General features: G+C 50.8%; 6 protein-coding genes across 6 annotated transcripts; 2 read left to right on the top strand and 4 right to left on the bottom strand.

The window, feature by feature from the left end:
- Positions 1 to 146: 146 nt before the first annotated feature.
- Positions 147 to 7,805, bottom strand: DACRYDRAFT_73905 (alpha/beta-hydrolase; the record flags this gene model as incomplete). Its single annotated transcript, XM_040776036.1, has 8 exons — positions 147 to 588; positions 2,292 to 2,330; positions 3,417 to 3,570; positions 3,623 to 3,724; positions 3,776 to 3,976; positions 4,023 to 4,196; positions 7,154 to 7,306; positions 7,358 to 7,805. 8 exons carry the CDS (start codon positions 7,803 to 7,805, stop codon positions 147 to 149), a joined length of 1,713 nt encoding a protein of 570 aa, XP_040633343.1.
- A 1,851-nt stretch (positions 7,806 to 9,656) lies between these two features.
- On the bottom strand, positions 9,657 to 13,395 carry DACRYDRAFT_97893 (ubiquitin activating enzyme). The gene is made up of 12 exons (XM_040777489.1): positions 13,255 to 13,395; positions 13,180 to 13,199; positions 13,069 to 13,134; positions 12,932 to 13,014; positions 12,739 to 12,885; positions 12,361 to 12,691; positions 12,216 to 12,313; positions 11,417 to 12,167; positions 10,769 to 11,367; positions 10,535 to 10,721; positions 9,819 to 10,483; positions 9,657 to 9,765 (listed from the first exon to the last, which is right to left on the bottom strand). The coding sequence occupies exons 1-12, from the start codon at positions 13,302 to 13,304 to the stop codon at positions 9,736 to 9,738; spliced, it is 3,027 nt and encodes a 1,008-aa protein (XP_040633344.1). The 5' UTR covers positions 13,305 to 13,395; the 3' UTR covers positions 9,657 to 9,735.
- A 157-nt stretch (positions 13,396 to 13,552) lies between these two features.
- On the top strand, positions 13,553 to 17,532 carry DACRYDRAFT_113154 (uncharacterized protein). Its single transcript, XM_040769576.1, has 13 exons — positions 13,553 to 13,725; positions 13,783 to 13,912; positions 13,966 to 14,385; positions 14,436 to 14,642; positions 14,691 to 15,382; positions 15,431 to 15,668; positions 15,718 to 15,847; positions 15,896 to 16,260; positions 16,309 to 16,409; positions 16,463 to 16,499; positions 16,548 to 17,074; positions 17,127 to 17,351; positions 17,403 to 17,532. Exons 1-13 carry the CDS (start codon positions 13,585 to 13,587, stop codon positions 17,418 to 17,420), a joined length of 3,231 nt encoding a protein of 1,076 aa, XP_040633345.1. The 5' UTR covers positions 13,553 to 13,584; the 3' UTR covers positions 17,421 to 17,532.
- Positions 17,533 to 17,579: 47 nt separating this feature from the next.
- On the bottom strand, positions 17,580 to 18,338 carry DACRYDRAFT_44699 (acyl-CoA N-acyltransferase; the record flags this gene model as incomplete). Its single annotated transcript, XM_040774603.1, has 1 exon — positions 17,580 to 18,338. The coding sequence occupies one exon, from the start codon at positions 18,336 to 18,338 to the stop codon at positions 17,580 to 17,582; it is 759 nt and encodes a 252-aa protein (XP_040633346.1).
- A 182-nt stretch (positions 18,339 to 18,520) lies between these two features.
- On the top strand, positions 18,521 to 20,082 carry DACRYDRAFT_45225 (Bystin-domain-containing protein; the record flags this gene model as incomplete). Its single annotated transcript, XM_040774632.1, has 4 exons — positions 18,521 to 18,931; positions 18,981 to 19,526; positions 19,573 to 19,865; positions 19,917 to 20,082. The coding sequence occupies 4 exons, from the start codon at positions 18,521 to 18,523 to the stop codon at positions 20,080 to 20,082; spliced, it is 1,416 nt and encodes a 471-aa protein (XP_040633347.1).
- A 90-nt stretch (positions 20,083 to 20,172) lies between these two features.
- Positions 20,173 to 22,286, bottom strand: DACRYDRAFT_19604 (Nop domain-containing protein). Its single transcript, XM_040771582.1, has 4 exons — positions 22,078 to 22,286; positions 21,583 to 22,021; positions 21,057 to 21,533; positions 20,173 to 21,010 (listed from the first exon to the last, which is right to left on the bottom strand). Exons 1-4 carry the CDS (start codon positions 22,194 to 22,196, stop codon positions 20,246 to 20,248), a joined length of 1,800 nt encoding a protein of 599 aa, XP_040633348.1. The 5' UTR covers positions 22,197 to 22,286; the 3' UTR covers positions 20,173 to 20,245.
- Between the last annotated feature and the right edge of the window lie 642 nt (positions 22,287 to 22,928).

A 22,928-nucleotide genomic window follows, 5' to 3' on the forward strand; every position in this document is an offset into this window, starting at 1 on the left:
CATCACACCGCTCTCACATAAGCACATCTGATCCCGTTCCCACGTGGACACTCCCTGCCACCCTCGGCCGGGCAAACGCCGACACCGTCATCGCCGAGTGTGGCACTCCTTCAATAAAAGAACAAAGAACAATTCTTTCCCTTCTCCTAATTCCTAATCACAGCATTCTGACTATGGAACCAATCACACCTCTCGCTCACATCATAGTCCCTCACCACGCCAATCTCCGTGAAATTCACATCCATCGCGTTCCATCCCAACCCCGTGCTCTGATCCGACCACACAGGCCAATACGGCTTGTCCAGCCCAGAGTAGCTCACCGCGTTCGGGTCCAGGTGAGTTGTGAAACTCACCATCCAGTCTTTCATATATGCCCCAATGGTATCGTTCGCCATGTATGTCCCGTCGTTGTTCTCGAAATACAGGTACGGGCTCGTGGCGCCGTGCACCTCACTCCCAGCGTAGAACAGCACCTTGTACACCGGCAGCCCCGCGTCCGAGACGGCAGAAGAGAGCCAGTACGTAGGACATTCGACTACTGCGTCACCGAACAACTGCGCACGGTGGTAGAACGTACTGTTGAATGCGCTTGTAGGGTACAGCTCGTACAGCCGGCGGTAGAACGACGGTGTCGCCGAGGGCCAGATAAGTGCAAGATCTGCCAGTTCCTCCGCGGTTCCGTTTAGCGACGAATTGGAGAAGGGAACGCCTAGGTAAAACAACAATCTTAAGCGTAATCCTCTGCGCAAGGGGAGCACGTACCTTCATACCCATCCCGGTCAACCAGTACCGGCACTTTGGCGAAATGACCATTCTTGAACTCGTTACTAGGCAAGTCTCTGATGATCTCCCCATCTACAGCAGGTCCAAACCAGTAATCGCCATATCTTTCCCTCCACATTAGTTTTTTAAAGCGACAAACAGTTGAGCAACATACCCATACCCATCCGCCTGCTTGTACGCGGTTAGGAACATAGACTGGGTCGCGATGGCCAAGGTTGTCTCGTCCAGTCCTCGCAGGCAAGCTAGGTCAGTGCACTCTGTTGCGCTCAACAAATATCTGTACTGTGTCGCCAGCACCGAGTTGTTCTTGAATGACTGCCACCAGGGATACTCTCCACGAGCAACTCAGCCTCGTCTCAACTCCACAAAGGTTTTCAACTTACGGGTGATTACAGCTCTGAACGGCGGACTCGCAACACCTCCGTACATGATCATTTGGGTCATAACCGCCCCTCCTCCAGCGGACCCACCAAGAATAGTGATCTTAGCTGGGTCACCTCCGAAGTCCAAAGCGTGCCTTTGAATCCATCCGAACGCAGCGCGCTGATCGAGCAGGCCAGCATTGGCAGTGCCGTCTAGCTGAACCTCAGGGCTGCTGAGGAATCCGTATACTCCTAGACGGTACTGGATCGATATCCAGATGAAGGCGCCCTTACTTTGGGTAATCATAACATCACCTGTGCCTTGATAGGAATAACCCTACGTTCAACCAGTCAGGGAGCGCGAACCCGTCCCGAGATGGAAGACGCACCTCAGTGTACCCACCACCATGGACGAAGACCATGATCGGAAGAAGGGCAGAGGGCGGATGCGCAGGTGCTTGGATATTCAACAGCAGACAATCTTCCGCACCTGCAGGGAGAGCACTAATGTCCCCCGTGGTGGACCAGACGGGCACACCTTGGAGACATGTAGGCCTACGCATGGTGAGTCATGTCCGACGAGAGATGGTGAAGTACGCACCCGTAGGTCGTCGCGTTGATCACGCCCTGGCTGGAGTAGTTGTTGTTAAGCTCGATGTCGATAGGCGGCTGCCATCTCAAGCTCCCACTCAGATTTTGGGCAAAGTAGATACTGTTGAAATTGTTGATGCTGCAACGCTTCTGTCAGCCATGTAGTCCCAAGAACGAAACTAGCTGGACGTACTCGTCGCTCGCATTATACCAACCGAGGTACTTTGCATACCCCAGATCGAGCAGTGGACCTTTCGGGGTAGAAGAGATCAACGCCGCAACGCGCGTGAAGGCTAGCGGGAGATATGCTAGCAACAGGGCCTGAACTCTCATTCTTGCGGATGCCGGGACTGCTCGCACTGCTAAAACCTAGAGAGTAGACATGTTCGTCACTTTATGCGCCAGGCACGGGCCGGCCCTCCATCATTTGCTCTTTGAGCTGCCAGCAGGTGAACATCCCCCTTTAGATACCGTCCAGACAAGATACGGGAGAAGTATCGTGTCCGACCAAATGAATCTCCAGCGGATGCTACACCGGTCATGCGCCAGCTCAACAAGAAGAGAAGACAGACAGCACGGAGAATATCGAAGACTCTACCAAGAAGAAGGTGTAGAGAAGAACATTCAGGGCACCGTTTTGGCAGACAACATCCCGAAAAAGGTCCGAGATGAACAGAGCACATTGGTCGAACTTGGACTAACAGGCACGTTCTGCAGAACCGATCACTCTTGGGGAAATCACTGCGGATCTCACTTGACCGTCGAGGGCAGGGAAGTCATGAAGTCAACAGCCATGAAGCCGATATGCACATTTGAGCTTCTTGTTTCCAGTCGAACAGCAGTTGGGTGTACTAGCACAAGGTCGATGCTGACGGCGATGTGTCATCTGCGCGCAACCCCGGGTATGGGAACTCAATCGGGAAGTGGCGGTGAGTCTCCTTCCCCAAGGAGATTGTGGAGAAGCACGATTCACAACGCGGGGGAATGCCTTCGACATTCAAGTGAGCAGTAAACTATCGGAGCAAAGCCGTCCTTGATCGTGATTCCATGTGCAACTCGCAGGTGTACGATGCCGGCCCGTGAGATTCGGGCGTTCGTGAGTCGGACATTGGAGACAGAAGCAGCTTCTCACATATCGGCGTGGACAAATTCCCAAAATAACTAGCGCGTATCGATTTCATAACAATGAATGCAATGGAAAATCTCATACGCACACCTCTTGAGCATTTGACTAGTTCCGCACAACATAAGACTGGGAATGGAAGAAGTCGCATGCTGCATTCCTGTCGAAGTCGGTCACAACTCCCATCTGAGTATAATTGACATTCATCGCCAAGAAACCAGCGCCGTCGTTGTAAGCGGACCAGTATGGTTTCGGGGTTTCGGAGAACGAGACTTCATTCGGGTTCATGCATGTCGTGAAAGACAGATACCAGTCTTTCATTATCGTGCCCAAAGTGTCATTTCCAGCAGGGGTACCTATACAACATTAGTGACGAAAGGCTTTCACACATCTTATGCATCGCACCGTCGCTGTTATTCGCATACAAGTATGGGCCTGTAGCTGCATGCAACTCGGTGCCAGCATAGAAAAGTAGCTTGTAAGCGGGAAGACCCGCGTCAGCCACGGCACTCGCCATGTAATAGGCAGGACAGTCAATAATAAAATCGCCAAACCACTGAGCGCGATGGTAAAAGGTCGAATTGTACGCGCTCAGCGGGTATAATTCGTAGAGTCGGTTGATGAAGGATTGTCCAGCGTAAGGGAACAAATTGAGCATGTCTTCAAGTTCCTCCTCCATGGTCGTGACACTTAGGTTGGAGAAAATGACACCTTGCGTGGACATTAGTTAGTTCATTGAATGGGTGCTGCCTGATTGTCTCACCTTCATAACCATCTCGGTTGACAAGGAGCGGTACTTTAGTAAAATGTCCCTGCTTGAACTCATTCGATGGAAGGTCACGAATGATTTCTCCGTCAACGGCGGCTGCACATCGCAATCAATTCGAGGTTGATTTAGTCAAATGAAGCAACCTACGTCCGAAGTAGAAGTCACCGTAACCATAGGACCCTGCTGCATATGCCTGGACATAGACTTCCTGAGACGCGGTAGCCAAAGAAGTCTCGTCCAATGCACGAAGGCAAGCTAGATCGCTGCAACCCGTGGCCGTCAGAAGCTGTCGATATTGCGTTTCAAGGGCAGAGTCGTTTTTGTAAGGCTGCCACCAGGGATACTCTGCTATGCTTTGAGAGATTGTTTAGTGTCGACCTCTCGAAGGACTCACCGGCAATCGCGGCACGGAAGGGAGGGCTTGTGACACCGCCATACAAGATCATCTGATTCATAACAGAACCCCCTCCAGCGCTCCCACCAATAATTGTAATCTGGCTTGGATCGCCGCCAAAGTATCGGGCATAACGCTGGGTCCATTGCATAGCAGCACGTTGATCGAGAAGGCCTGCCAGCAGATCCATGTGAGCAAGTGCGAAGTAAGATCCGCGTGGAGGCAACTTGATAACACTCACCCGCGTTAGCGACACCGTTTTGCCTGATCTCATAGCTTGACAAGAACCCGTACGCGGAAAGACGATATTGGATGGCGACGTAAACGATATTGCCCTTCGATTGCATGATCAGGGCATCGCCAGGAGATGTGTCGCCATTTCCTAGGGTATACCCTGTCCTCAATGTCAGTCGTGCAATAATAGATCAAGCAAGGGGGGAAGCATCCAACCTCCACCGTGAATTTGCAGAAGAGTCGGCAGGGTATCGTGGGCTGGATTGGCCGGCACCTGCACATTGAGAAGCAAACAATCTTCTGACCCAGCAGGCGGCAAAGTATAGTTCCCAGCCCAGAATGGTACCCCCTGCGTGCATTCGGGGCTGCAACAACGCATAAGATTAGAGACCCCAGACAATCAAGATATACTACCCATAAGCGCCGGCGTAGAGCGCACCTTGCGACGCGTAGTTGTTATTGAGCTCAATATCTTGAGGGGGTTGCCAGCGTAGCTCCCCAACAGGAGGCTGCGCGTACCGGATGCCATACCACGAATTCACGCTGAACCCCCTTCAGTTAAGCAACCAGATCAAGGACACAACATACCCTGTAGAGGCATTGTAGATTCCTTCGTAGGTCGCATAGGGCAATGTGAGCAGAGGACCACCCCAAGCGCCAACAAACGAAGGAGTGAGCGTCACCGTTATGGCCAACAAAGACAAGGCACGGGTCATGATACAATCTCAGACGGGGTGATAGAGGAAGAGGTGTCCCAACATAACAGAGGGGTCAACAGGTGCGGATTGCGCCAGGTTCATATACGTTTTCGTGGAACTTCAGAGTGAGAAGGCGACATGGAATGATTCAGAAGAACGGGGACAAAGCCAAGAGCTGCTCATGCACGCCAGCATTAATCTGCCAGCAACCGAGGAGAGTATATCAGGCTATGCCGAGGCAGAGCGGGAGGTATGGCACATCCCTTGAAGAACAGGATTACTCCCACTATAGTAGCATTCTTGGGCATCAAAGAGATCCGAGCTCAGCCAGTATGCCCCATGAAGTTCTTTGTAGAGTGACGAGGCATGAGCACTCGTAGACAGGAGAGTTTGCCTGAGATCGAGACAGTCATGATGGTCGCAGGGTTCGCAACAGTCGGCGGAAGCAATCCGATCTCAGCTGGATTGGAGCTCAGGGAGATTTATTCCTAGAATGACCCCTCGGCGACATAAGAAATTGTTCACCATCAGGAATTGCTTTCTTTTCGCATTTATTATTAAGGTAATACAAGTTGCTAAAAGGGAAGAACAAAACATGGAAGCATTATCAAAACAATCAAAACGATCCCGAAATATGAGAGACCGGCCCTCGTGCGTCTTGTTCACGCTCCTCAATTGGATCGTCAGTGATTGTTTAGGGCAAGCGTTGGGGGCATCGGAGGCGTGACCTCGGATTACAGGTAATGTTGATAACCAATGTGGTCCATATTTTCGTTTCCCCTGTCTCAAGTTCTTCTGTGCGAATTCATGTTTGTTAACAAGAATTTTCGGCATGAGATCAAGGGATAAATTCACTTTTGCACTCGCTGCATCACTGATATATTATGCAGTCATGTTCCTTTCGCATAAGTCATAGATCAGTGTTCATTCGTAAAAGGAAAGTTATCAATTCCGTACGGAATACCCTTGCCCGTGGAAAAAGTCACATTTCGCTGACGCATCAAAATCCTCCACAACTCCGATCTGAGTATAATTGACGTCCATAGCATTGAAATCGAGATCTCCACTCATGTATGAAGGCCAGTATGGTTTCGTAGCATTCGACCACGATTGCACGTTGGGATCCAGATGTGTGGTGAAGGAGAGCCACCAGTCCTTCATAATGTTACCCAGGGTAATATTAGCGCCCTGCGTTCCGACATTATCCCCAGGGATGACTGCCGACCCTGAAATCATACGTAAGATGCTAGTATCTAATGAGGCACCCTTGCAAGAACGCACATAGAGATGGTGTCGTGGCACCATGAAGCTCGGTCCCCGCATCGAAGATAAGCTTGTAGACGGGTTGTCCGGCATCACTCATAGCTGTTGCCATGTAATAGGTGGGGCAATCGATAATGAAGTCGCCAAATAGGGTCTGACGCTGGAAGAACGTGGAGTTGAAGTCACCTGCGGGATACAATTGCCAAAGACGCTTGAAGAAGCTAGACTTTGCTGCAGGAAATAGGGTCTCTAGGTCAGCTTGCTCTTCCGCAAACGTTGTTTGGCTTGCATTAGAAAAAATGACCCCTTGGCGATAAGTCAGATGACGATCCAACGGGAAATTCAGCTACGACGCACCTTCATAACCGTCTCGGTCTACAATCAGGGGAACTTTGGTGAAGAGACCTGTTTTGAAGGCTTCTTGGGGCAACACCGGGATAATATTTCCATCCACGGAAGGCCCATAGAAGTAATCTCCGTACCCGTATACGCCTGCTAAATACCCATCCGTGAAAGTGCATTGGATCGAGTTGGCGAGCGCCTGTTCGTCGACATCTCGAAGACAAGCTAGATTATCACAGTTCGTCTCCTTGAGGAGCTGTCGGAATTGATACTCTAAAACCGTATCGTCGTGTCGTGGCTGCCACCAAGGACGCTCTGCTAGAATAAGAAGCATATCTGTCCCGCAATGACAACACATACGGGCAATGACAGCACGGAAAGGAGGGTTCTTGTCTCCGCCATAGAGAATCATTTGATCGGTCATGCTGCCACCCCCAGCGCTGCCGCCGGCAATTGTAATCTTGGCCGGATCACCTCCGAACGCTTTAGCGTTCCGCTGAGTCCATTGAATACCAGCACGCTGGTCAAGAGACCCTGAATCAAAGTAAGTGGTCAACTTTGCTAATCACCTGAACTTGGAGATGAACTACGAACCGACGTTCGGTGATCCATTCTGACGAACTTCAACGCTGTTAAGGTATCCGAAGCCGCCAAGGCGGTATTGGATGGAGACATAAACTAGCGACCCATTTGCGGCATACATGATCGCGTCGCCCGGTTCTGACATGGAGGAGCCTTCGGTATAGCCTGATTACAAGTCATGTAATCTCTCTTCCATCAGTGGAAAACTGTACTGACCTCCGCCATGGACCTGGACCAAGATCGGGAGAGATCCCGAGGTCGGCCTGATCGGCATGTAGACATCTGCACGCAGACAATCCTCTTGACTAGTCGGGTTTCCTGGCGTAGAATTGCTCCAGTACGGAATGCCTTGAATGCAAGTTGGGCCGACGGTCGCCGCATTGATTACACCCATGCTCAGGAAGTTATTGTTTGCCTCAATGGGCAATGGAGCCTCCCAACGAAGGGCGCCGACGGGAGCCTGTGAGTGATGAACGCCGTAATAGACGCAAATTCTACATGTTATCGATTTTAGATGAAGGTTCAGGAATGAAAGTATAGACGCGCACCCCGTTGTTGTGTTTTCATGGCCCGAGTATCTCGCATAACCCAGATCGAGAAGACAAGTTGCCGACACAGACGCAACACCCCAAGCACCGAGAGAGACAGCGGGCAAGAGTTTCATCCTTATCCATGACCTGGAGTATTCAACGACGGAAAGGACGGCAGTACTAGATGGTACAGTCTAATTATAGTCGGTTGAGCAGGTGACGAATTCTACTGATTCGCCGGCGAATTGACCAGTATGCCGCCGTCTTCCCCATCGAGCAGGTTTACATCGTCTGATTTTCTGAGCCTGCTTATGCCCGCACAGAAGAGAAGAGAAGCGACTGAGGCGATGGCTAACATAATAAATAATATGCTTGTTCGCCAGCTGGCCGCGTGACTACCAGACGTGGAACTTAACAAGCCTTTCCAGTGTGGAGGCCCTGCGTTGTTCTCAGCAATCCCCAGACATCTCGCACACCGAAGACCGTGCACTCACATTGGTGCCCGATTTCACCCGACTAGCTCACTGAAAGTGTATCATAATTACCAAACACTGAGTCAGATGGTAGGGACGTAATGGACAATTGCACGACTCAGAGATCCTCCGTTGTTCGTACTGAAACTCGGTGTTTTGAAAGACGAAACAGAAGAGATACGTGTGATTCTGGGATGCATGTGGATGAGTACAATGCATGGTGCGCACTTCCAGCAACGTTCGACGTGAGATTCCTAGAGGAGCGCAAACTGAAAAGTGTGACTCCCAAAGTGCGGGGCTGGAATGTGTCTTGCATTTGCTTCCGATCAATCAGCACGCATCCAAGAAGATCTGCTGTTCGCCTACACATTTCTCGAACACCATAAACAGAAAATTCATGGGTTCCAAGCAAGTATTTCGGGCCTGATCATGTCAATTCTTCTCAGCAAAGTGAAGAACTTCTCAGCCAGGTGTACGAAGACTTATGGTGGAGGGCTCGGGCCGTGCGGTAATGTCAGGGACTCCCGTCTTGTGATACATTTTTCCGGCTCAGCATGGATGCTGACATTCGACGCGAACGCAACTATGTATGTACCAACCAGACTTAGGCTGAACTCACGCTGCGCTCACAACATTAATGCCGTGGTTGGACTCAACGGACTTCTTCAACCCAGATAACCATGCCTTGCATCCTCTGACCGTCGGAGGGTGTATCATTCTGACGACGCTTATCTATCTCCGACTATCCTCCTATCGTACAATGGCGCCTTCATCGGTCAGTGGTGTATGCTCAGTGTGTTTCCGTGGTCATGCTGAGGCATCGCTTGAAACACGCTAGATCTATGATTGGGTGCTTACCGTCACTTATGGATCGACGCTATCACGGATCATCACTCAACCCGATGTCAGCTATTTTCGAGGACTGTTGTCTATTTTCATCATATCGGTCTTTGAACATATACCGTCATTAATCGAGGTCTGGATCCCTGCAGCTGCCAAGATGTTTCGATCCAAGCCTGTTTGCCTCGTCTTCAGGGGGGTATTGCTTGAGGACGTAGCCCGCAAGAACCGAGTCGCAAAGCATGACATCCTTAAGGCACTGAGGTTCAAAGGGCTGGTCAACTTCGACGAGTGCGAAGCTGTCGTCCTCGAAGAAACCGGAACATTCAGCATCATCAATCGTATTTCAAAGGAAATGGATCAGGTTCCAGAGGCATTGAGCAACGTGGATGGATACGTTCATAGGTGGAATCAATCGAGAACAACACCCTGTTAGATTTCTTCTTGTTCGGGTTTAAGGAAACTGTGTTATACTTTGTGTGTCAGTTTTACAATCATATCTGGATAACCACCCAACGCCCTTTTCATCAAAGTGAGGCAAAATGTAGGTAGACAGGTGGACTGGGACGCCTGAGCGGGGTCAATTACGAAATTTCATCACTTGCAACCACTCGTCAGTGATACAACAACGCTTTACCCACCAACAGATTGACATTTCATGAGATTCGATTGATTACTGCCTTGTCATGATCGTTATACAGCGTGTCTTCCACACAACAAGGTCTCAAATTAGCACTGTCTGGGGCTCTCTCTAGTCTACGTACACAACAACGAAGGGGATCTACACAAAAAAGTTCAATACACGGTCAAGCAAATTGCGAAACATCAACATACCTCTACGTCCTCCCCCTCTACATCATTCACCATCATTTCCACCAGCATGCTCTTCGTGTGCGGTGGCAGCGGTTTCCTGCTTACGTTCTCCACTAGCTCAGTCATCCTCATGGCCAAACGCTCCTCGCTCTTCTTCCTCGGTGTGAATGGCGACCAGAGCATAGATACTCCAGAGGAGACCATGCTGACTTCAAGGTTCTCCCGGTCCTGGAAATAGTTCACGATCTCTTGCAAAGTCACGTTGCCGCGGAACTCAAATCGATCCCACAGAGTCCACTCCTTGTCATTATATTTGTTACGTGCAGCTCGGATGGGTTCAGAAAAGCCGAAGAACGGGAGGGCGAGGTTGACAAATCCATTCTTGTAAGCCTCGAGCCTCTTCTTCCCATCAATCAACTTGTAAAGCTCCAAGCACACGAGCCCTGACACCACAGCAGTTGTGGTAGCAATAGCAGGAATGATCTTGCCAGCAATCTGCTTCGTGTGATGACGGGTAGCGACGGCAATGCCATAGTTCGTTGCACGGAGATTAGATGCAGCAGTGATGAAATCGATGTGGAAGTTGGTATCGTCGTCCTTCTCGAACTCGGCTGGCAGCAGGCGGTAGCCCACCAGGCTCGATGGAGGTGGAAGTGAAGCCAAGAGCTCAGAGATATCCTCACCACCTATAACAAACAGTATTAGGTTGGAACTATCATAACTTGAACGGCACTTACCATCTGGGTTCTCTGGTGGTGCATCTGCATCATTGATTTGTACCTTGATGCCGCTCTTCGGCTCGAACTTCGGGACGACCATGTTATCCAGAACTTTTTTAAACACATCTGGATCGGTGGAGCCATGAAGACCATAGTTTGCAGCATGGAGATTCGCCGCACACATGATATACTCCATGTGTAAGGACTTAATCGTGTCAGCGTCCTGCATATGAAAGTGAGCAAAACACCTACGTCAGCCGGGTTGAAGACCAGGGCATCGGGGGCACGCTTGGGACCCGACCAGAACGGCGTGCCGTTTGATGTAACAGCATCCTTGGGCAAGCTAAACAGAAGCTGCTGGATGGAATTGTTGAAGTTCTCTTCGAACTGCAGTCGTCCCCACTGAATGCACTCTTCGAAGGTGAGAGGCTTGTACCGAACCAGGTAATCGCGAATTTGTTGTACGGTTTCCGTCTGCTGACCGGAATACTTAAGGGTAGTCTCCTTGAAGCTCGGATCGGTGAGGTATTGGTTGACGCTCTGGATAGGCTTGACAAAAAGGCCATCGAAGTGCTGACGCGCCCACTCGATCGTGTGCTCGATCGCATTTGGGAAACTCTTAACCGTGCACATAGGTGTTGATTTCTCAGGGGGGTCTTGGGACGACGAGTACGACTCGGTGATGTGGGGAACAACGACTTGGGTATTACCCAACGTGCCGAGGGTGCCTGATTCCAGGAGCGGCTTCTGGAAGAGGACGCAGCGACGGTCCATATACATGCGGGCCTTGATGTTGTCGAGGGCATTGGTGACGCCATCCAGATGTGCAAAGAAGACGTCGTCGTAGATATCTGTGGACTAATCAGTATGTCTTGGCATCATCCATTTGAAGATACGCACTTTCAGTGTCCGGGCCGACCGCATCCTGGTGGCTGACAATCTTGCCCTTGAGATCAGGGTTCATTTCAATCACAGCTCCGGCGGCAACTTCGGACTTGAAATTGCCAAGATCCTTGGGTCGGAATAGGAACTGTCGGTTGAGGTTGCTCTTCTCAATCGTGTCTAGATCCGTGACATGTATCACACCTGTACCGGTCGCAAGGCCCATCATGCTCCAGTTCTTCAACATTTCGCAGCCGATAGCGCCACTTCCAACTAAGAATTCCCTGAAGTTTGCAATCTTCTCCTGGAAAGCACGGCCGAAGACTGCAACCTGGCCATCATACCGACTGCCCGTAGGAGCGCATTCGACCTCAGTTGGCATTTCATCGGGAAGTGACTCGAGAGAGTCGAAGTAGAGGTGTTGGACGGTCGGGTGGAACTTGGCGCTGACCGCCTTCAGGATCTCTTGAGCGACGTAACCGCCGATCACAGCGACCATGGGAGAGATATCTCCACAAGCCTCAAAAGCGAGCTCTTGCAGGACCTTCTCGTCCAGATCATCCTCCAATCCACTGCTCTTCTGGATCTCCTTGGACAAGTCAATGATCTCGTTAGCCTCTGTAACATTTCTAGGCTTGGGAAGGCGACCATGTTTGTCGCGGAACGCCGAAAGTGCCTGGAATCCAATGTGAAGGGTCGCAGGACGATCGAACTTGGCGAAATCTGTGATGAGGTATTCCGGGGCCTTCAGCGACTCTCGTAATGGCTTCTAGGAGGATGTAAGGACTGCAATCAGTACGACGACGCATTTACTTACGAAGTCGATGATCTTTGGCATCTTCACCTGAGTAAATATACCACCCGAGATATAGTCTTGGAGACCGGTAGTGTCACCGATGGTGAAGGTATATGGCCCTATCCTTATATTAGAAATTGTAGGACCTCCCAAATCATGGGCTCACCTTTGACGGATACCTTTCTCGGCTCACACCCATTGAGCTCTGTCATACCCTTGACTTCGGAGAACGTTACAAAATCACCATCCTCGAGACCATGTCTCGTCTCGTCCAAGCACGTCACTACAGCATCCTTTTCTTTCTCGATCTCCACAACCATGCCGGTTAATGGCTGCGCACCAGTCGGATCGATGCAAGTGAATCGGGGGCCAAAGTCACAGAACACGGAGCCAAACAGGCCACGAACATCGGCGGAGATGAAATGAACGCCATTCACATGAGTCCATTCATTGATCTCCAGCTGCTTGGTAAGGGACACGTCCGTCAGAACCACAACCTAGCATCCTCATCAGCAATGACATGATTTCGTGAGAATCTACGCACCTGGAACCCACGAATGACATCTGGAGTGAGAGACTGGCCCACATGCCCACCGAGATCCTTGACCGGGACATAAGCATTCAGCTCAGCCAACCGAGGAACTGTCACGGCAGCGCGAGGCTTCCCGATGTCGCCTTCCCGCAGAAAGAACTGCAACAAGTGAATCATATGGCATGTATCATGCTGACTGGCATACCTGGGTCCCAAGGTCCTGAACTGTGACTGGCTCTGGGTCATAGATAGTCACAGACTTCACCCCAGCAAGAACAGTGTTCTTAGCTGGTCAAGGGCTTAGTCAGCGCGTGCCCGAGAAATCGGACAGTGGATACAAACCAATCTCCACACCAAGACCTCTCACACCAACGATGAGAACATTGGATGCGGCCATGCGCTTCATGGCTATCGAGATGTTAATTAAGAACGGAAAGACAAACTATCTCATACCTTCATGCCCTAGAACGTAGCTGTAATATGCATATCAGTCAGGGTACAAGCCGCATACACGTCGTTGCCACTCACAGTTGCCGCGAGTATAAGCCTTCGTCTATCTTCTGCTCATCTATATCCATGATGTAAGTAAGTACGCTTGAGCCTTGGTGCAATACAGATGAAAAGTAGAGGAGATGGGATATGATTTGCTGGTGTATTTATACGCTGGTGGTCGACTCAGGACAACGTGATCCCGACCAGGGGTTTAGGGAGTTCTGGACAACGCGGAGGCAGCATGACGCGCACATGGAATCAAAATGGGCCTCGGCTTTAGCAGCAGACGCTCATCCCCGACAACGTCGACTTGCAGGCGCGCGACCTTCACCATCACTGAGCACTCTGGGATAGAATACAGCCAGCATGGACTTGAGTGGCTTTAGAAGCCTCGTCAATGGGCCCATGGGTCTCGATGATGCCCAGGAAGGCATTCCCGTTGGCCCCATGGATTCGATCTCCTTGCAATTGAAGGCAATCGGCAACGCAGCTACAGCACCTCCGAAGGTACGAACAAATCTCTACCTATCGCACCTCGTGACTAATCCATGGTGGTCCACGTAGCCTGTATTATACGACTTCCGCTACGATGATGAAGACACCGTCTTTAATGAGATTGAAGAGTTCTATTCATACGCCGAGGTCCCACAAGTCGAGGAGAACATTAAAGCATGGCAAGGGTCCTTTTCAGGGGGTGCGTTCAGCTGAAACGATCATGGCAATCCTGTGGCTAATTCAAATCTACAGAATGGACCACAGCTTCACCTGAAGTGCGCAATGCGCATGTGCAATTGTTGTTGGAGAGCCTGGAACATCGAAATGCTGAGAAACGGTTTATCAACTCTCGCCGCCTCCTATATCTGCTGCAAGGCTCGTGCGTCGAGACATCATCAACGGAAGACCAGCATTACTGGATGATCCAGAACTGCAACATGGTCAGAGGTTCCGATGGTATCAGCAACATCGTGGACGCACTGCTCATTGCAAGCTCTAAACACGATATGTTGAGCAATCTGTCCGACCATGATCTTAAGAATCTTGGAGTATCACCCAACGACAAACAAGATTTGATCGAGGAAGTCAACACCGAAATTTCAATATATCTGAATCTTTTATACCATCTGGTTGAAGTTTTCAAGGGCGATCGAGACTTTGGCGATGAGCTTAGTGAGTGTGCCAAATGCCGGTGTGCTATTTGTTTTCTCATTGATTCTCAGTGTCATTGGAAACACCTTTACCTGTTACTCTATTCAATCTGGTTGCTGCGCTCAAGGAGAAAAGTGCCAAAGGTTACCCCGTCAAGAAGCTGCTCATTGTTTTGTGGAAGTCACTTCTAGCCTGTTTGGGTGGACTTCGGGAACTACGGAGGGCGAAGACACTGGCGCGCGAGTTGGCAGGACTTGAAGGGGATGACGGTGATGATGGTGAGTGCAAGCTATTTGTCGTTATAGCTTTTGTCTCATCCGTCCCAGCGATATGCAAGTCCACACCAATGGATCTGCAGCTATATCATCAAGAACTAACTCAGAAATATCCAACGTTCGCTGCAGCCCAGCGCCCCGAAATCCCTGCGGAGAGATATGCGACAGCGTTAGCGCCAATACCTGTGCGACCGCATTACCACTACAACCCCCCGGAAGATGAGTTTCCTCAGCGCTTCGATGCACGCCCAGGCTACGGCCAACCAACTGCACCTTTTCCCGTGACACCAGCACCTTCGCCACCTCCTCAACAACTGCAAATGAGTGGTAAGCCGAAGAAACAGCAATATCAGACCGATAATACAAAGCCATTTGTATTCCCTTTCAGTCGAAACTCACGCCAGACTGTTCCGTACGCGATTGAAGAGGCCGACAAGCTTTACATCAGGCATATGCATGTCTCCCTTTCTGTTTACCAGATGTGGAAGACCAGAGAAGACTTTATTCGTGATGAAGGCGGAATGAGCCCTTTGCCTGAGACAGAGATGGAAGAGGCACCCTACGATCCTCGAGACGAGAGTCAAGGAAGGGCTTTCCGAGACATCATTCGTCTGGAGAAAGCCATTGCGGCCGTTGATCAGCAGCTTAAGGTTGCTGAAGCCCAGGGCAACCAGTCTCAATGCAATAAGCTTCGGGAAAAGGGGGAGGACTTGCTCAGGCTACGACGTGTTGAGACCATATACGTGGGTTTTTGCTGATCCGTTATTGTTACGTTTCCTGACGCGCGTCAGTCCGGAGTTCTTCCTGTGCTGCAAAGCAGTGTCGTCGTGCTGCTCAAATTGTTGCTGGCCACCGTCACAGCAAGTGGCCCGAATCCTCCTCCCAACCCCCCCGTTGGGTCACAGACCGAGCCTCCTCCTCCTCCCTCATTGACATTAGAGGAGATCGATGTAATACGTCATCGAGAAATCACGTCGAAAGCGGTATCCGCCATCCTATTGCTGTCCCTAAAATGGTTCAAAGTGTCGAGTGCGTAGCAAACTTCCTCCACGTGTACAACTGATCGATCTATGCAAAGACATCATGAAGTTCCACCACCTCGGACAACTCCTCTTGGACTCCAATTGCCTGCTTCTTGTACTGAAAATGTTTGGATTGCAAGAGGTGTCTACGACAGTCACGGCTAAACATGATTCCCCTCCCCACAAGTGAGTCAATGCTATAATTATCGGCGGTGTTGTTCTGATGCGGTGCAGCTTCTTCAGGTATTGTCAAGAAAATCATGCGAAGAACGCGCATAAACCACGGCCTGAAGACTCCATGCTCTCTCCTCCACGTGTATCTGCACGACTTAATGGTCAATCAAATGGTACACAACCTGACGGCGATGTCGAGGTCATAACCGAGTATTCTTGGAGAAACTTCTTCACGAGCATCAATTTTGTCAAAATTATGCAGAAGCTCTCAAAGCATCGCTCCCATCGGATATGGTTACTTGTTCAGTACAAGAGCTCAGCTATCTTGAAGCGAATTCTCAAGGTCTCGCACCCCATGCTGCAGCTGTTCGTGCTGAAGATCATCAAGAGTCAAGTGCCGTTTTGTGGTCGTAAGTGGCGGCAATGTGTGTCTTGTTCCTTAGCATGGTGCTAGGTGCTTACAGGTCTCCTAGCGAATATGAAGGTAATCACGTCAATATACCTCAACTGCAGACCGGAGTTACGGGACGAGTGGCTGACAGGGAACGAGGTGGATGATGTCACCGATGCTCTGGTCAGTCGCATCCACACGTTAGTAGACATACATACACTCACCTTTGAGAATAGGCCCAGGAACAGGCGTTACGATCACTGGTCAAGTTTTGTATGATTGGCGGTCTCTCGTGAATGGATTCCCGCTAACTTGATACAGATAATACTAAACGTTACGCGCCAGCACAGCCTTTGGCATCCCCTGCTATGCCGCCGCCTCATCGTCGCTCAATAAGCCAGACTGGTGTGCCGACAATCGATGGTCTAGCAGCTGGGCCTGAGCTCACCAACATCTCACGAACGGGACCACCTGCGGATGCCGATGTGTTTCCTCCAATGCGCTCTCGTGCTTCCGATCCCTCCTTCTTCCTTCCGTCTATCCCTGAAGATGCCGCATTTGAGGAAGAGTATGAGGACTACCTATCCGACTTATCAGATGACGGGTATCAAGATGGTTGGGGTTCGCCGCTCAATCGTTCTCCTGTGTCTTCGCCCCACCAAGAGCGGCCTCCAACCAAAGCCGCCTCGGCATGGCAGCAACTGTCAACTGGAGGACTCGACGTAGCAGATGGCATCAGCGATAGCGAAAGCATTGCCTCCATCGGCGAATTAGGTGATGATGCCAGAGCCACAGCTGCCGACCCATCACAAGTCATACTAGCGGACGAGAATGTGAATCAGTGGGAGGTACGTCATATAGCTCGCAGTAATTTTTTTCCCTGCTAAACGTTTCGTACAGCACCTCAGTCCCAAAACTCTTTCTGCCCTGCCAAAATCGCCCGGCACACATCCTCGTCGGACGAGCTCGGGTGGCACATCGTTGCGTCCTGTTCTGCCGTTTGGTCTGGATGATGGAAGTGCAATCGATATCGAGGAAGAAGAGCCTGAACTGGGCCCCATTAAGAAAGGTAGTGAGGCACCGTTTGCTGCTCAAGAAGGTGGCAAAGGCGTCGACGAAGTTGAGGTAAGCGTTTGGAACGAATTGAGGCAGTACATAATCTGATCCCCCCGCCAGTACTTGTATGGTGAATAACGAACGAAGAGGTTGGATATCCACAAGTATACATACCCCGAGCATTCATGATGTATTCTCCACGGACTGTTTCCCTTGACTTGACAGCTATGCATTTTCAATATGACAGTATCAATGTGATCAGGTTGTTTCATCAAGCTGCGAGCACGGCGGAAAGCGTCATCTATCTATTTTCTGCTTAACAAGTTCGCTTCCTCTCATCTCCCAGTCTTCGCACGTCATTGTGAGCAACAGGCAGTCTCGGCCCAACTTGTAGTTTGGATCACCATCTCTCGTACGTGTCCCCGGGGACTCAACCACATAAGTCCATCTCAACACGCCTTCTCTTATCATCCCCATCTTTTCGGCCAGGCGGATCGAAGCGATATTGTCCGGTTTTGCGAGCCATGTTACCCGTCTCAGCCCGAGCCCGGGATGGGCAACAGCAGAAGGGAGCTCCAAGCAATACCGCAAGAGAGTCCCAACAGAGTGGGTGGCCACATGTGTCTTCTGATACGCTGGAAGCACAACAATAGGTCCAATATCAACAGAAAGATAGTCGAGGTTTGCATTATTCAAACCAATAATTCCTGCGAAGCTCCTAGAAGGATGCGCCGATAGAGACTCAGGGAGAAGAGTCTTATCGAAGATGGCGAATAAGATTTTCCCAGGACTGCTCCGCATGCCTTCCGCGAATATCAGGATGCTCTTCAGAGTCGCCATTGAGAAGGGTAGGAAGTCATAGAGGAATTGACAATCAACGGTTGCATTGAAGTACAACTCGGCATGCAGCTTTGGTATGAATGGGATGAGCTTGATCCGGGGCGATTCCAGGCTTAATGGAAGGATCGGAAAGATAAAGTTAACGTCGTAAGGCTCCGGGCCAAACGTTGCATCTTCATCCGTTGTTGGTGAAACGTGATTATTAACGAAGGTCATTGTGTCGGGAAGTTATTGGGTATGGATTTTGATTTTGGTTGAGAGGAAGGATGAGCGTGCACCCGGAATAACTCCGGAATTGAAGAGCATCGTGCGGAATCAAAAAGTTCAAAAAATCGGAAGACCCTTTCGAAGCCCAGAGAGGCCAACCAAGCCAGTACGTTCACTCTTGTACATCCACCATGCCTCGCGTTCAGAGCAAAAGGCATAATCCACGACATGACCCTCTGCACATCCAGTTGAGAGAGGATGCAAACTTGGAGACTTCGGGAAAAGTATCGTTGCCTGGAAAGAGGAGCAAGCGGAGACGTAATGAAGATGAGGACGAAGTATTAGCACCTGCCTCTGAAGCAAACACAGGACTGACGACAGAACAGACTGAGTTTGACCCGAAGACATCTCGGCGTATTTTAGAGCTTGCTCGAGAGCAGCAGGGAGAAGTTGAGGAAGAGCAAAGCGAGGCGGAAGACTTTCCTCCTCTTGGCGGCCCCTCGAAACGTCAATTTAACTGGGCCGGGGCTCGAGATGACGAGGGTGATGAGAGCGACGTATATGGATCAGACGCAGATTTCGGAGAAGAGTACGAGGAACTAGTGAGTGTGATAATTCAGGTATGCAACTTGTGTAATTGATGGACAGTAGCACATCGACGCAGAAGACCTACACACACTCGATGCGCTGTTACCACCAGAAACGGGCGCTCGCAAGACCCTTGCCGATATAATCCTGGAAAAACTAGAAGGTGCTGGTGAAGCCAATCAAGCGCCCAAAAAAGTACGTACGCAAGATCCTGACAGCCCACCGGATCCCGCAGCCGGCGTTGACCCGAAGATCGTGGACTGCTACCGAAAGGTCGGCCTCCTCCTCCGAGCGAAGAATCCGACGTTGCCCAAACCGTTCAAAATCATTCCATCTCACAGGGATTGGGCGCGTCTCCTTGCTCTCACAAGCCCGCATGATTGGTCCCCAATGGCCACGTTCTATGCAACCAGAATTTTGATCTCCAACCTAAAGCCTGATCAAGCTCGGGTGTATCTTGAAGGCATTTTGCTGGAGCTCGTTCGTAAGGACATTAGGGAGAGCGCAGACAAGAAGCTCAATTATCACTTGTACATGAGTCTAAAGAAGGCCGTTTTCAAGCCTAGGGCATTCTTCAAGGGTATTCTGTTCCCCCTTTGTGAGGTCGGCGTCTTCTACATCATGGCAAATTACAGACCGGCTCACACCCCTGTAGGGCTACTGTAACTTGCGAGAAGCCGCCATCATCGGATCCGTCCTCTCAAAAGTCAGCATCCCGGTATTAGAAGCCTCAGGTGCCTTGCAGCGACTATCAACGATGGACTACTCCGGTCCGAACTCTCTCTTCATCCGTATTTTGCTGGATAAGAAGTATGAATTGCCGTACAAGGTCCTGGATGCGTTGGTCCTAAATCACTTCATTCCCCTTGCCAATTCGAGAGCACATGCGACGGAGAAGAACAAGCTGCCGGTTTTATGGCACCAGAGCTTGCTGGTTTTCGTCCAGAGGTACGTCCAGGAAATGTATGCTTCATTCCATCGGCTGACTTCTCATTCAAGATATGCTAATGACCTCTCACAAGACCAAAAGGACGCCCTCCTTGATGTGATTCGCCTGCAACCCCATCCCCAGATTAGTCCAGAGATCCGTAGACATCTTGTTGAGTCCGTAGCACGGGGAGAGCCAAGGCCGCCTCAGGAAGGTGATATTGACATGGATGTATGATAGGTCTGACTCCTTCATTTTGATCGTATTCTGCGAGCCATCTCAGAAAGCACGCGTGTGGAAGTGAGATTAAGGTGACATTATGGCACGACAATGATATTCAACACAAGATGAACAGAAACTGAAGCAGAGTCGCAAGATCAACTACAACAAACGACCATACTTAAGCAGCCTCGGTCATGCGTTTCTTCTTCTTCTTCCTCTCTCCACCCTCGTCAGCGCCCGTCAGGCCGGCCGCCTCACTGGCCCTCCGCTTCTTCTTCTTCTCGCCTTCCCCGTTGAGCGCAGGGGTAGTTGGTGGGGCGGGTGGTGCCGCCTTTGCAGGTGACTCCTCCGCACCACCCAGCTTTTCGCTCTTCCGCTTCTCCTTCCTCAGCCGCTTGCGCTCTTTACATTCCTCTTCTGTCTCCCCTACGTGGTCCGCCATACCCACGTCCCCATTCGCCTCAGCTGGAATATTCGTCTCCGCAGCGGCATCGAACGCCTCACTCATCTTACGCTTCTTCTCTTTCTTTTCCTTTTTCTCTTTCTTCTTCAACTCGACTTCCTCAGCCAGTTCACTCGCAACCTCGTTCGCTGCTTGCTGTGCCTTCGCCTGCGGGTCCCGCTGAGTGGGCAAGACGACCGAGTCAGCGGCAGTGTTGTAAGTTGCCCCATTGCCGGACATCGTAAATGGTGCCTGCTTGCGTGCACTCGACTGCGGATCGACTGCCGCACGAGCAGAGGTGAGGCCTGACTTGTACTCCAACGCCCGGAGGCGAGACTCAAGCTTTGCCCGGTTGGTAATGCCGATCGACGCGGCCATCGGCTCGCCCTTCGCTTCGACTTCGGTGAGCGCATCGACACGGACGGAAAGGGCAGTCTTGGTCGCAACCATACGTGCCATTTTGCCTTTAAGTTTTTGGGGTGCCTGGCCGATGAGGGAGGCCTGTAGCATGTCAGCCTCTATATGCGTACGGTAGTGGGAGACGTACATGGTAGATTAACCCGTACTTCGGTGTATCGTGTTTCGTCTTCAGCGCCCGGAAGAGGGCCTTCTCCGCACCCAAAATCTGCACCGTACTTGCTGGCTGCTTCGCCAAGCTCAGCAAGCTTCCGGCATGGCTGATGAGCCTCGCCCCCACGAGCTCTCCAACAAGCGCAGTCAGATTTGGCGCAATAGCGTTCATGCGATTGCGCAAGTACTCAGACAGTTGTGCACGGTATTCGGTCATGCTGATCACCTGGTCGCACAGTAGGTGGATATGCGCAATGTCACTCTCCGAGATCTCGGTACCCATGGATATGTCAGCGGCAACGCGGACGGTGGCTTCGAGGTCCTCGGGCAGGATCTCGGCAAGAGATGTGGTGGCGGCATTTGTGCGCATGCCCACCGTGCGGACGACCTTAGCGTATGCAAGGTTGTCGGTGATGATCTTGGCCATTTCTGGAAAGTGCCATCCATACCATTCCTGACATACTTCAGTTTCATCTCCTGCTTAATAACGAACTAGGACACACCTTGACCCGCATGGAATAGTGGTTGATCTCCTTGTCTAATTCATCAAGTAATGCGATAGCCTGCACGACCATCGTATCCACCTTATCCGGCGAGAACTTGAGCTTATAACGAGACATGCTATGTCCAACACCAAGTGAAAATGACTGCAAATCGTCTTGGGTAAGTCCGTCGAGAAGGGATACAAGCTGTTCGCGAATTCCGCGGTCGAGGTCGAGCGAGCTGTCGCCCGATTGCACCTGGATACCTAGCTTCTTCGATATTGTGCCTGCGAGCTTCGAGTCCGCTACGACAAGCGTTTCCTTCCCCTTGGCCTTGTTGACTACTTCTTCCGTGAGGAACTTCTTGAGTCCTTTGGAGAGCTTGGACTCTTGGGCCGCGGAGAGGTGCTCCACGGCGGTAGCTGTGGAATCGAACCGATGCAAGGCTTTGAATCTTAGGCTGCGTATTCGCAATGTTAGACACCACATCAGTAGTCGCGGTTGACAGAAACATACAATGCATTCGCTTTCTCTGGAGTCTCGAACTCTTTCCACAGGTCTGGCTGGTCGAGCTTCGCATCGTTATTTAGCTTGAAGAGACAGAACCCCAGCGAGGTCTCGAATAGAACCAGCATTTTGACAGCGATATTGCCGCAGATTTAGCAATATCTCAGTAGTTGTCGACAGGACAAAACTCCAGATATGAGGAGAAGGTTATGCTCGTGTGTGAGCGCTGAGTGAAAGTCGGCGCCCTAGCAAAGGTCGATTTTTGTTTTTGGTTCCGGAGAAGAAGGATGCGCGTGCTTCTGACTGCTGTTCCCGTTAGGGTTACATGGACAAAAGATCCTCCGAAGACCCTACATCATCTCCGACAACAGTGCTGAAGTATTACCTTCTCAATTCTCTCCTATTAAAACCTGTCGAATCAACCCCCCTGCATCCGCGCTGCGACACGGGATTCGATAGGGGATATATCCCGGGGTCTGGATGGGATGTCGGAGGGATTGCCGCCAGCAGTTCCACCAACGTAGTAGGTAATTGCACTGGATTCTTGGGCACGGTAGTCGAGAAGTGGGAACGAAATAGACCTTTTGGCCCATGAAATAATTGATGCATCATCCGTTATACCTGACAGGGTGTGGAGCAAGTTGTATCTGTTGGTGCTGGCCAAATCAGCCACTGTGGGTGCATTTCACCAGGAGCTGTGGCTTGCCTGCAGGTTGCCCAGGATTCATACACTCTCCAACAACTGAGCCTAGAGGCCTTTGGTGGACTGCTGGGACTGCTGCCACCCCAACTGTCTGCAAATATCCACCATATGCTTGAATTCTCAGAGAAAGTCACACTCTGCAATCAACCATCATGTT

This window comes from Dacryopinax primogenitus (genome assembly GCF_000292625.1).
Source record: "Dacryopinax primogenitus strain DJM-731 SS1 chromosome Unknown DACRYscaffold_1, whole genome shotgun sequence".
Classification (NCBI taxonomy): Eukaryota; Fungi; Basidiomycota; class Dacrymycetes; order Dacrymycetales; family Dacrymycetaceae; genus Dacryopinax; species Dacryopinax primogenitus.

Excerpts from the sequence above, each read along its gene's own strand:
- DACRYDRAFT_97893 (XM_040777489.1), bottom strand. The coding sequence starts at position 13,304 with ATGGATATAGATGAGCAGAAGATAGACGAAGGCTTATACTCGCGGCAA. Across the intron at positions 13,135-13,179 it reads CTACGTTCTAGGGCATGAAG|CCATGAAGCGCATGGCCGCA; the intron begins GTATGAGATAGT and ends ACATCTCGATAG. Across the intron at positions 12,692-12,738 it reads ATGTCATTCGTGGGTTCCAG|GTTGTGGTTCTGACGGACGT; the intron begins GTGCGTAGATTC and ends TGAGGATGCTAG.
- DACRYDRAFT_113154 (XM_040769576.1), top strand. The coding sequence starts at position 13,585 with ATGGACTTGAGTGGCTTTAGAAGCCTCGTCAATGGGCCCATGGGTCTC. Across the intron at positions 15,383-15,430 it reads GACGTGTTGAGACCATATAC|TCCGGAGTTCTTCCTGTGCT; the intron begins GTGGGTTTTTGC and ends GACGCGCGTCAG. Across the intron at positions 16,261-16,308 it reads TGGTCGTAAGTGGCGGCAAT|CGAATATGAAGGTAATCACG; the intron begins GTGTGTCTTGTT and ends CAGGTCTCCTAG.
- DACRYDRAFT_19604 (XM_040771582.1), bottom strand. The coding sequence starts at position 22,196 with ATGCTGGTTCTATTCGAGACCTCGCTGGGGTTCTGTCTCTTCAAGCTA. Across the intron at positions 22,022-22,077 it reads CCAGAGAAAGCGAATGCATT|CCTAAGATTCAAAGCCTTGC; the intron begins GTATGTTTCTGT and ends GCGAATACGCAG. Across the intron at positions 21,011-21,056 it reads AGTACGGGTTAATCTACCAT|GCCTCCCTCATCGGCCAGGC; the intron begins GTACGTCTCCCA and ends GACATGCTACAG.